The sequence below is a fragment of the Scylla paramamosain genome, chromosome 47 (genome assembly GCF_035594125.1).
Source record: "Scylla paramamosain isolate STU-SP2022 chromosome 47, ASM3559412v1, whole genome shotgun sequence".
In the NCBI taxonomy this organism is placed as follows: domain Eukaryota; kingdom Metazoa; phylum Arthropoda; class Malacostraca; order Decapoda; family Portunidae; genus Scylla; species Scylla paramamosain.
Window position 1 is genome coordinate 5,532,679 of NC_087197.1, and position 12,673 is coordinate 5,545,351.

At 41.2% G+C, this 12,673-nt stretch overlaps 1 protein-coding gene across 4 annotated transcripts in view; it reads left to right on the forward strand.

Annotated features, from left to right (window-relative positions):
• LOC135095086 (uncharacterized) overlaps positions 1–12,673 on the forward strand; it is a 30,017-nt gene that overhangs the window by 16,810 nt on the left and 534 nt on the right. For all 4 annotated transcript variants that reach the window (XM_063995784.1, XM_063995787.1, XM_063995785.1 and 1 more), the window contains exons 4-6: positions 1,701–1,753; positions 9,923–10,096; positions 10,320–12,673. The exon at positions 10,320–12,673 is cut by the window's right edge and continues 534 nt beyond it. In XM_063995784.1, the coding sequence (XP_063851854.1) occupies positions 1,701–1,753; positions 9,923–10,096; positions 10,320–10,832 (740 nt within the window). In that variant the 3' untranslated portion in view covers positions 10,833–12,673. The remainder of the gene's footprint in view (positions 1–1,700; positions 1,754–9,922; positions 10,097–10,319) is intronic.

Consider the following 12,673-nt stretch of genomic DNA (forward strand, 5'->3'; position numbering starts at 1 on the left):
GCAAATCTGCTAAGTGTAAGGACCTGAGATGGTACTATTCTTGATTTTCCCCAAAATTACTATTGTTTTCTTTTCTTTTTTGTACAGAGCACATAAAGGAGGTGATTGCCTCTAGCATTATGCTGTCCAGGATAGATAGAGAGGCGGCTCACAGATTGTACATTAGCCTCCCACCTCCTGAAATTTATGCTCTTTATATTTGCCCAGACTCATGCAAAACCTATTCAACTTACCAAAACCTTTTCATCACTAAGAAATGTCAAATTCAAGCCTCTTCATCTTGCCCCCGTGACATCTGGCCTCTAGCCAAAAATTTCTCCAAAATTTTTTTTTCCCTTTCGCCCTTCTATTTCATCCATCCTTAAAGCTTTAGCCTTCTCTTAGACCTTTGACCTTTTAGAACTCCATACTGCATGATTCAGTATTTGTTGCTCTTTAACTCCCACTCTCTGACTATATTATGTCTGTTACTGGAAATTCGTAATGGCCTCTCTGACCTTGATCCTTGTAAGAATTATGGCCCTGATAGAGTCCCGCCTACTATCTTCGTAACTGAGCTCCAATCCTCGCTTCTTGCGTGGTTAAACTTTTCCATCTCTTTCTTTCTATCAACATTCACCTTTCCTTCTTTTAACAAAAAGCATTTTGAAGCACATGTTCTTACTACTTCTTTCTAATCACTATTATGGATTCTGTAAATGACGATCCACTGGTGATCAAGTTTTCCTTATTGAATATTGGTGAGCCTGTCTTAAAGATCTCGGTGAAACTTTTGCTCTTGCCCTAGACATATGAGAGGCTTTTGATAGACTGATATAATTCTTTAATTTTACCACTTCCTTTATATGGTTTATCCATCTCTGTACATCTTCATCTGGAATTGTCTTTGTGGTTATTCTGTTGCTGCAGATATCATTGCATTGTTCTAAAGAATCTGTTAATAGTGGTGCTCTACAGTGCTCTGTCCTATCGTCCAACATATCCTTATTATTCATAAATGTTTTTTAGTCAAACTGAGTGTCCTATCCATTCTTACTCTGTAAATTTCAGCTTCGTATGCCGCCAACATAAATTAAACTGTTTTTGTAGTGAAACCACAGAAACCATAACTTATGATCTTTCTATTATATTTTTAGAATAGAGCATGATAAACCTTGTCTTCTTCGGTGCCTATAAAATTCAATTCCTTCATCTTTCTACTTCACATAACCTTCCAAACAACTATTCCCTCTTCTTCAGTGACACAACTTTCTCTGTCTTTTGCACTGATCATACATGAATTGTTCACTAAAATTATCAAGTGGAAATTCCTTATTTTCTACTGCCAAAACAGCTCCTATTAAGTTTGGTGCCGTGTATCATCTCCGCTAATACTTTTCCTGCCTCAGTTGCTTATTTTATACAAAGACTTTATCCATCCCATCTTCAATCTTTCATCCCTTTTACTGGAACTCTTCCTGTTTTTATATTTCTTTTCCTCTCTACAACCTGAACTGCTTCAAAATAGGTATTAAGACACCTTAAAATATACACTGGTCTTTTTTTATTTTTTTATCTATTTATTTTTATTTTTATTTATTTTTTTCAAAGTGGATCAGTCTCCCCAGCTGTATCGGGTTGCTAAACTTGTTCAGTCCCGTCAGTACTCACAGTAACAGCCTTGACAGTACCCACACTAATAATTCCATTCTGTTTCACAGGCCAAGGTTTTCAGGAGCCTGAGTATCCTTCCCCCACCTCCTCCTCCATAAAGGTGAGTCACATTTTTTTTTTTTTTTTTATGTAGGAAGGGCACTGGCCAAGGGCAACAAAAATCTAATAAAAAATGCCCACTGAAATGCCAGTCCCATAAAAGGGTCAAAGCAGTGGTCAAAAATTGATGGATAAGTGTCTTGAAACCTCCCTCTTGAAGGAATTCAAGTCATAGGAAGGTGGAAATACAGAAGCAGGCAGGGAGTTCAAGAGTTTACCAGAGAAAGGGATGAATGACTGAGAATACTGGTTAACTCTTGCGTTAGAGAGGTGGACAGAATAGGGGTGAGAGAAAGAAGAAAGTCTTGTGCAGCGAGGCCGCGAAAGGAGGGGAGGCATGCAGTTAGCAAGATCAGAAGAGCAGTTAGCATGACAATAGCGGTAGAAGACAGTTAGATATGCAACATTGCGGCGGTGAGAGAGAGGCTGAAGACAGTCAGTTAGAGGAGAGGAGTTGATGAGACGAAAAGCTTTTGATTCCACCCTGTCTAGAAGAGCAGTATGAGTGGAACCCCCCCAGACATGTGAAGCATACTCCATACATGGACGGATAAGGCCCTTGTAAAGAGTTAGCAGCTGGGGGGGTGAGAAAAACTGGCGGAGACGTCTCAGAACATCTAACTTCATAGAAGCTGTTTTAGCTTCTAACATGATCACATCAGTTAGCATTCTGATGGGATATGGTCAATCTTGTTTTTTGTTCAGTTGATTCTATTCAACAGTTGTTTTTGTTGTTGTTGTTGTTGTTGTTGTTGTTGTTGTTTTACCAGTAACAATGTCAACAACACTGTCAGAAAATGAATGTATGATTGTGAATGATAAAATGGAAAAAGGAATGTGTGTTTACACAGGGGCTGGCGAACTTTGACCCTCATCGAGCGACTATCTGTAATCTATACCAGCAAAAGAGAATTGCAGTTTGGAATGTATGAACCATGTACCAGTGAGGGGAAGCTAGCAAATATATGACAGGAAATGTAACGAATGAACATAAGTGTATTAGGACTCAGCGAAGTCAGGATAGGAAGTGGAGAAAAGCAGCATGAAAAGAGTAAATTCATATACTCAGGAGGAGATAGACACGAGAAGGGAGTTGGTGTGCTATTGTCACAAGAAGCATCAAAAAGTCTTAAGCGTTACTGGGCGATATCAGACAGAGTAATATTAGTCAAACTACAAGAATCTCCATTTGGTATCAACATCATATAAGCCTACGCCCAGACGATGAGGAAATTGATGCTTTTATTAAAAATGCAAGAGACATGAATTTAACATAGTTATGAACGATTTCAACGCTAAGGTTCAGGACAAGGCCGCATGGAACAAGTGGTAGGTCCGCATGGTCTAGGAGCGAGAAATGTGAGAGGAGACAGGCTGGTTGAGTGGTGTTTGGAACATGGCAAAGTTGTTGCAAATATGTGGTTCAAGCATCACAACCGACGTCTCTGGACTTGGAAATCGCCTGGAAATAGAGTACGAAACCAAATCTATTATATTATAGTCAATGAGGGATTTCGCAACGTAGTCATGCAAGTTAAAACTTACCCAGACGCTGTCAACAGTGATTAGGTTCCAGTGGTGGTAACTATTTGGAAAAAGATAAAGGAATCACCAAAGTTTAAACCAAAGAGAAACGTGGCTTTATTAGGTACCGATAGTGACATAGCGAAATATGCAGCAGAGGTGAGAAACAGGCTTGCAATGTTGGAAGGGCTGATAGGAGATGGCGCAGAAGAGAGATGAAGCGCCCTCGCTAGCGCCACGGACGAGGAGGTGAGAGTAGCGGTGTCAGAGACCATGAGGAGGAAGGATAAACTTTGGATGTCGGAAGAAATATTAGAAATGATTGATAGGAGAAGACAGCTTAAAGGCCAAGACGAAGAGAAATACAGGATTATTAATAGAAAATACACCGGGACTGTAACAAGAGGAAAGAACAGTGGTTGAATGAACAATGTGAAGAGGTGGATGAACTCGGTAGAAGATACCATAACGCGAAATGTGGAAAAATAAAGGAAATAATCCATAAACGTAAATGAAAAACCAATAATAATGCCGTGAAAAGAAAGACAGAACAGTAGTGATGAAGCAAGATGACATGAAGTTCAGATGGAGCGAGTACATTAAAGATTTATTTAATGACGACAAACCTGAGAGACGACGTTACCAATAATCAAGGCCTTGTTATTTTAGAGAATGCAATTAAAGAAATTAAGAAAGGCAAATCTGCAGGCAAAGATGATGTGATGACTGAGATGTTACGGGCATCTGGAGATACTGCAGTGAAGAATATTATAGAAATAGCAAATAAAGTATACATGAAAGGCCAAATGTGCAAATCAGTGTTTATAGCAATACCTAAAGTAAGTGAAACACTTGACTGTGAGAAGCACAGAATGGTCAGTATTATGAGTCAAATCACAAAAATAATTTTAAAAGTTATATTAAAAAAATTAAGAAGGAATGAGAAAGAAATTAAGGAATGAGATGGTGGATGAGCAATGTGGATTTGTAGAAGGTAAGGCCACGAGCAATGCAATTTTTACACTGCGAATGATAACAGAGGTGATAGTGTCTGGCATGGAGGCATACATTCCTCACTCTTTTTCTCGTCCTAAACCTTCTAAACCTTGGTTTAACACAGCTTGTTCTCGTGCTATACATGATAGAGAGGTGGCCCACAAAAGGTACTTAAGCCTTCCATCACCAGAATCTCATGCACTTTATATTTCTGCCCGGAACCATGCCAAGTCTGTTCTCCAACTTGCCAAAAACTCCTTCATTAACAGAAAATGTCAAAACCTTTCAAGATCTAACTCCCCTCGTGATTTCTGGCATCTAGCCAAAAATATCTCCAATAACTTTGCTTCTTCTTCTTTCCCTCCTCTACTTCAACCAGATGGCACCACTGCTATCACATCTATTTCTAAAGCTGAACTCTTTGCTCAAACCTTTGCTAAAAACTTTACCTTGGACGATTCTGGGCTTGTTCCTCCCTCTCCTCCACCCTCTGACTACTTCATGCCACGTATTAAAATTCTTCGTAATGATGTTTTCCATGCCCTCGCTGGCCTAAACCCTCGGAAGGCTTATGGACCTGATGGGGTCCCTCTTATTCTTCTCCGAAACTGTGCCTCCGTGCTTGCACCTTGCCTAGTCAAACTCTTTCAGCTCTGTCTGTCAACATCTACCTTTCCTTCTTGATAGAAGTTTGCCTACATTCAATCTGTTCCTAAAAAGGGTGACCGTTCTAATCCCTCAAACTACCGTCCTATTGCTTTAATTTCCTGCCTATCTAAAGTTTTTAAATCTATCCTTAACAGGAAGATTCTTAAACATCTATCACTTCACAACCTTCTATCTGATCGCCAGTATGGGTTCCGTCAAGGCCACTCTACTGGTGATCTTCTGGCTTTCCTTACTGAGTCTTGGTCATCCTCTTTTAGAGATTTTGGTGAAACTTTTGCTGTTGCCTTGGACATATCAAAAGCTTTTGATAGAGTCTGGCACAAAGCTTTGATCTCCAAACTACCCTCCTACGGTTTCTATTCTTCTCTCTGTAACTTCATCTCAAGTTTCCTTTCTGACCGTTCTATTGCTGCTGTGGTAGACGGTCACTGTTCTTCTCCTAAATCTATTAACAGTGGTGTTCCTCAGGGTTCTGTCCTGTCACCCACTCTCTTCTTATTATTCATTAATGATCTTCTAAACCAAACTTCTTGTCCTATCCACTCCTACACCGATGATACCACCCTGCACTTTTCCACGTCTTTTCATAGACGTCCAACCCTTCAGGAGGTAAACATATCACGCAGGGAAGCCACAGAACGCCTGACTTCTGATCTTTCTAAAATTTCTGATTGGGGCAGAGCAAACTTGGTATTGTTCAATGCCTCAAAAACTCAATTCCTCCATCTATCAACTCGACACAACCTTCCAGACAACTATCCCCTCTTCTTCAATGACACTCAACTGTCCCCCTCTTCTACACTGAACATCCTCGGCCTGTCCTTTACTTATAATCTGAACTGGAAACTTCACATCTCATCTCTAGCTAAAACAGCTTCTATGAAGTTAGGTGTTCTGAGACGTCTCCTCCAGTTTTTCTCACCCCCACCAGCTGCTAACTCTGTACAAGGGCCTTATCCGTCCATGAATGGAGTATGCTTCACATGTCTGGGGGGGTTCCACTCATACTGCTCTTCTAGACAGGGCGGAATGAAAAGCTTTTCGTCTCATCAACTCCTCTCTTCTAACTGACTGTCTTCAGCCTCTCTCTTACCGCCGCAATGTTGCATATCTAGCTGTCTTCTACCGCTATTTTCTTGCTAACTGCTCTTCTGATCTTGCTAACTGCATGCCTCCCCTCCTTCCGCGGCCTCGCTGCACAAGACTTTCTTCTTTCTCTCACCCCTATTCCGTCCACCTCTCTAACGCAAGAGTTAACCAGTATTCTCAATCATTCATCCCTTTCTCTGGTAAACTCTGGAACTCCCTGCCTGCTTCTGTATTTCCACCTTCCTATGACTTGAATTCCTTCAAGAGGGAGGTTTCAAGACACTTATCCACCAATTTTTGACCACTGCTTTGACCCTTTTATGGGACTGGCATTTCAGTGGGCCTTTTTTTTTATTAGATTTTTGTTGCCCTTGGCCAGTGTCCTTCCTACATAAAAAAAAAAAGAAAGAACAATTGAAAAGCTAAAAGATCTATACTTGTGTTTTATTGATTACGAAAAAGCTTATGATTGTCTAAAACACATTAATCTAATTCAAATGTTAGAAGACAAAAAAATTGACAAAAAATTATCTCAGCCTGTATTGGTCACGGACAAGCGTGAAAATCAACAAGAGAGACAAAGTGCCAAGAGATAAGGAGAGGTGTGAGGCAAGGGGCGTTTTTTTTTTTTCACCCGACCTATTTGTGCTATACGGAAAAGTAATAATGAGGGAAATAAAAGACCGTGAAGGAATAAAGATTGGAGGTCGGAATATCATTAATTTACGATATGCAAATGTCACAGTATTTTTAGCAGACTCATGAGAAAAGTTGCAACTGTTGTTCGATAAAACAACAAAGGAGAGTGAAAGAAGAGGTTTGAGTGTCAACATGAAGAAAACCAAGTGGACTGTAATCTCTAAAAGATTACCAGTTTCAGGAACTCTTTTAAGAAGTGGAAACCGAACAATCACACAGGTCGGTAGTTATAAATATGTAGAGAGCGTGATTAAAGAAGATGCGAAGTGTGAGTTGGAAATAAAGAGAAGAACAGGAATAGCAAAAAAAGACTTCTGGTGATATGCGAAATTTATTAACCAATAGAAAATTATCGGTAAACACAAGAAAGAGTATGATGTAAACCTACGTTTGGTCAACACTGCTATACGGTGTGGAAAGCTGGACTGTGTCCTCGATGATGGTGGAAAAACTGGAGGCAGTGGATATATGGTTGTGGAGGATGATGAAGTTTCCAGCCAAACTGACAAATGAGGCAGTGCTGAACTTGGTGAGAGAAAACAGGCAACTTATACGAATAGTACGGGAAAAATAGTTATGAGAAAACAAGGTATAGAAAATTTGGCTCAAATGGGAATGAAAGAGGGGAAGAGAGGAATAGAAAAGCCAAGAGATAAATACATGGACGGTTTAGAAAAGCTGACAAGTGGAAGAATGAAGGCAGTGCAGTTGATAAGAGCTACGCAAGACAGAGAAGAGTGGAGGTCCATGGTTGCCGACGTCCTAGAGGATATAGCTCAATGTGGAACAACAAAAGAGAAACAAAATAAGAAGAAATCAGTGAAGAAGAAAAAGAAACAAAGAAAACGGAAATAACGGGGACAGTTGTTAGAAACACAAAATAAAAATTAATAACACGCGTAAGCAGACGGATGGCAGCCACGCCACATTAAAAAGGCTACAAAAGCAAGATGTCGTGAACAAGAGAATTCAGATAAAGAGGTCTGTGGACAATATACCTAGCAAGAAGGAAAGCAGATACCAAAGTAAAAGAGGGCAAAAGTAGATAAAGAGCGAAAAACGAAGTGTTTCACGGGAACATACCAGAAACTACAAAGCTTCATCGCTAACCACGCCCTCACACCTTCATTGGTAACCTATGCTCAAGTACCACACCTATGAGTGGGTCACGTGAATGTATCGGTAATTCGAATGGTGGACATATAAGATATCCCCATAAATAAAGATAACTTTATGACAGAAATAGGCATATACGTAATAGAGAGAAGAGTGAGTAGCAGAGAGAGTCCAGTAGAGTTTTCAGAGGGCCTGACCAGAGGGTTGCAGCATGCGAGATGGATGGAATCACTTAAACGTAAGAACTGGAACTTGAAGGTTGTGTAATGCAGTCTTGAAATTAATTGTCTCATGATTAGGTAAGAAGAGGATTAATAATTGTAGGATATTTTGTGTTTTATTGTGATACATATTGTTTGTGTTTTGGGTTTCTATTGCGAATGAAGATTAGACAGATTAGTGAATATCAATTACGTGAACTGATGTGACGGTGACACCATGTGTGCTTCCTATGCTAAGATAAAAGTAATTACTGAATATTGATTATGTAAAAAATGTGACATTGCGACACTGCGGCCAACATGATAATTTTTATTGCATTATCTTCCCCCACCTTCCTACTGTGGCGGGAAGCAGAGTAGAAGTCAGAATGGACACCCCAATAGGGTAGAAAATCCACCCAAATGCAGTTATTTGTAGACCCTTCGTGTCGCTCTCGAACCAAGGCAATGAGCGGCTGGTGCCAGAATGAACTCCAGCCTAGCAGCCAGCGAGCCAATGACAGCACGCACTTCGCTTCACGTGACATGACTGACAGCAGCCTGCCTCCCCCACACCTCACACCCACAGACATTCATGCACCCTCCACCAGCTCCCCACCACTGAATGACACTCTGCCTTTTTTTTATGCTAATACGCAAGATTTTATCATCATGGCGGACAACAACATGCCCCCTGAGGAGCCAGAACCCACTAGGGGAAGGAAAAAAGTGTGCGTAATCCTGCAGAGTGGAAGAAAAACTTAGCTAAAAGACGAAGGAATATGAGAGAAGCATATGCGAGCAGGTCTACAGGCCACCACGTACAGGGGAGGATAATGGGGCCTCCCTGTGCTGATGGCTGCTATGGCAAAATTACGTTGCCGATAGCCACAGTCTTGCACAGTTAATTTTGGACTATCGGTAATTTTGCACTACAGAATGCCTACATACAGAAGCTATTTTTCTACCGTTTATCATTCTCCCCTGTTATTAGGTGGTCAGATTAGGAAGTACATGCACGTGTCACTTACGTTTTTTGCTTAATAAAATTAGTATGTCAATCAAGAATGGCTTCAATGATGGTGAATCTCAATAAACTACATGCTGTTGAAACAACTTAACACAGGAACATGAATAAACAATGCATGCATGTTTGATAAACAAAATATTGCAAGTGTTTTTTTCCACAAATAAACCGGATAAGAAAAAAACAGTCATCCATTAGCCTTTCAGAATGCTTTAATTTCACTAAGTGCCCAGGTATAGGCTGTAAACCACATGCAATAACAAACATTTTGAAGCCAAGCCCTACTTCTTATCTCAATTAATTGAGGAGATATTGCATTCTGAATGTTGCAAAACTCTGATCGCTTTTTTCTCCGTTTTCTATTTCTGGCATTTACGTTACTCTGGCTCTAGGCGCCTCATATACATTATGTAAATTTTAAGAATGATTCAGTATCGAGAATCCAGTAGTCACACCACAAACATCTGAAAAGTGCAAAGTGAATAATGATGAATAATATCAAAACCTTTCCAGGTGTAACTTCTTTCGTGACTTTGCCTCAATTATCTGATAATCTAAGTGATATTTGAAGGTTCTCCGTAGATTTATTCAGCTTCTTAGCTGCTCTTATGTAGTGAATCACATATGGCAAGAGGTAAATTTTGCCCCGTAATCCAGCGAGCCATCATGCACAGCGAGAAGTTAGCTCTGTCAGGGACAAGCAGACTTGGGCTAGTGGACGGGTGGCTTGGGCGGTGAACATAACCTTCACTGAGCTCAGTGTTGGCCATGATATGTTGTATGTCGCATTCCCATCTAAATATTCTTGTCTTCAGCTGCCCTCCTCCCAAACTGGTATACTTCCCTGCAGGTAGACGACCTCCTCAAACCGACGACGCACACCATGACATTACTGAAGGGCGGCAGAGCGTTTGCCCTAGAGAATGGTCGATACGCACGGATAAGCATTAAGGACTTTCGACTGTATGTCCATTCCCTCAAGAGTGACCTGCAGATCCTACTTCTACACTCCGTCATTTTGCCGGTAGGTCATACTCTCTTGACTGCTCTTGCATGTTCCAAGATCCAGTGTTATAAAAATACTTATTCTCTTCGAGCACTAATGCAGATATAACAAGAAGTGAGTCAGGTGTGTGTGTGTGTGTGTGTGTGTGTGTGTGTGTGTGTGTGTGTGTGTGTGTGTGTGTGTGTGTGTGTGTTTGTGTGTGTGTGTGTGTGAGAGATTCCTGAAATGTACATATCTGCAGATGAACGACATTGTGCCACAGACGCCCCCCTGCCGGGTGTTCTTGGACCTGCAGTGGCCGAACAATGGACATCGGGGTCGGGTCATCATTCATCTGTTCAGCAACTGCTCACTAAGCCAACAGTTTCTACTTCTGTGCACGGGACAGCGGGGCCTTTCCTATGTTGACACCCCGCTGCTCGGGGTGTGGAAGAAGGGAAAGGAGGGAGAAAGGGTGTTAGGAGGAATTCATATCAGTAACGAGGAAAGAGAAATCGCTCAGTTGCCTAAGCTTAATGGAAGTAACACAAGCAAGCCATACTGGAAAGGAGATGTGTTAGCAAGGAAGACTGGTGACTCCTTGAATGCGCAGTTCGCTATCACCACAAGGGACCTTTCAAGCCCAACGAAAAGTGGAAACGTCTTTGGAAAGGTGGAATTTGGTCTCGATATTTTGCAAAACGCCGCCATATGCGACACCGTTACTCACATAAGAATCGTGGACTGTGGTGTAGTCATTCCAATAAGAACATAAGTTCATGAATAATTTTGTTTCGGTGTCCTCTCATTTTCCACCAGGGACCATTAACAGTTTATCACGTTAATTAGTAGCATTTGAATTCCACCAGTAGTGAGAAAGCACAAATCTTATGACGACAGAAACCAAACGGGAGGACATCATGTTGATTTGGCTCAGTAGTAATGTCCCAGCCAGTAACATCTCAGTTATTCCTCGCCTTAAAAAACTGCCTCCCTCGAGAGGTCTTGCTACGTTGGACTCTACTTCCGGGTTCCTGCGAGGCTTTTCATCACCTCGGATCCTCCTCCTGATTGGTCACCGCATTTTGCAGGCACACCACTCAATCAGTGCCGTCTATACTGAAAGCCATCTGAGCTCCAGCCGACACTACCCTCACAAAGCTAATGTTACCGCCCCCTCCCTCCTGACAATATTTCTCAACATTCGAGTTAGCACTGCCCCTTGCCTGCCGCTGTAACATTATTATTATTGTTATTATCTGGACAGCCTTTTCACTTCAAACGGGTCACTGTCGTCAGCTATAGCTGCGCACGCTGAAACAAAGATGTGTCACATACTTAAATTTGTGTTTTTCTTAAAAAAAGAAAAAAAAGAGAGAGAGAGAGAGAGAGAGATGTCCCATTTAAGTGAAATTTAGGGTATTTAATGCTGCTCTAATATCATCAGTGCTGTATGGATGCGAATCATGGCTCAACGGGGACCTGAAACCGATAGAGAAATTATACAACTGGGTTGTAAAACAATTGCTCGGCGTTCGTATGACAACCTGTACGGATACTTGTTACATTGAACTTGGCTTACCACCACTCAAGTATTTAGTTATTAGTGAACAACGAAAGCTTGTGGGAGGAACGCCAACATATGATAGATGATTCGTGGGTGCATGCTGTAAAGTTGGTTCTTGCTACAAACACTGCAACATGTAGGCATGTACGAGGCCTGATCACAGCCAATCATAAATGATTGTGAAGTAGGACTTAACTACATGAAACGTTCTATTTGTGAATGCACGTCCTTGAGGCGTGTTACATACCGACTGCTCAACCCTAACCTAACTATCGATGTATGTTACGTGAGGGATAATAATGTCAGTGAACATTAAAGAATTGCACACAGCCAGTTTAAGCTGAGTGGACATAAACTGGCAATTGAGTGTGGAAGATGGAACAGGCGTGGTCGTGGGCGCCTACCCGTGGAAGAGCGCCTGTGCCCTTGTGGGAGCATACAGACAGAACTGCATGTATTAGAATCTTGTCCCCTCACTGACGGTATCCGTGCTCAGTACGTGTTCACATCTTGGAAGCAGCTGATGGACATGCGTGTTCACATCTTGGAAGCAGCTGATGGACATGCGTGTTCACATCTTGGAAGCAGCTGATGGACATGCGTGTTCACATCTTGGAAGCAGCTGATGGACATGCGTGTTCACATCTTGGAAGCAGCTGATGGACATGCGTGTGCACATCTTGGAAGCAGCTGATGGACATGCGTGATCAGCTTGTCGTGCCTAAGATGTGTATACTGTTATATCACGTTTTACATCGATATGTTACATTTCCTGCAGATGGCATGTTTTCTTTTCTTTTAATGTATGATAACTTCAGTTTTACCTAAGTGCTTGTCGATTCTTATCCGTTTGATAGTTCTTTTAGTGTTCATGTATTTTACTTTTTCGTTTGACATTTCTCTTAGTGTTTATTTATTTTACTTTTTCAATCAATATTTTCTTTATTGTTTATATATCTGACTTTTTCTCTTGATATTTCTATTAAGTGGACCCTACACGATCAATATTATTGACACAATATATTGACTCATTTTTATTGTGCAATAAA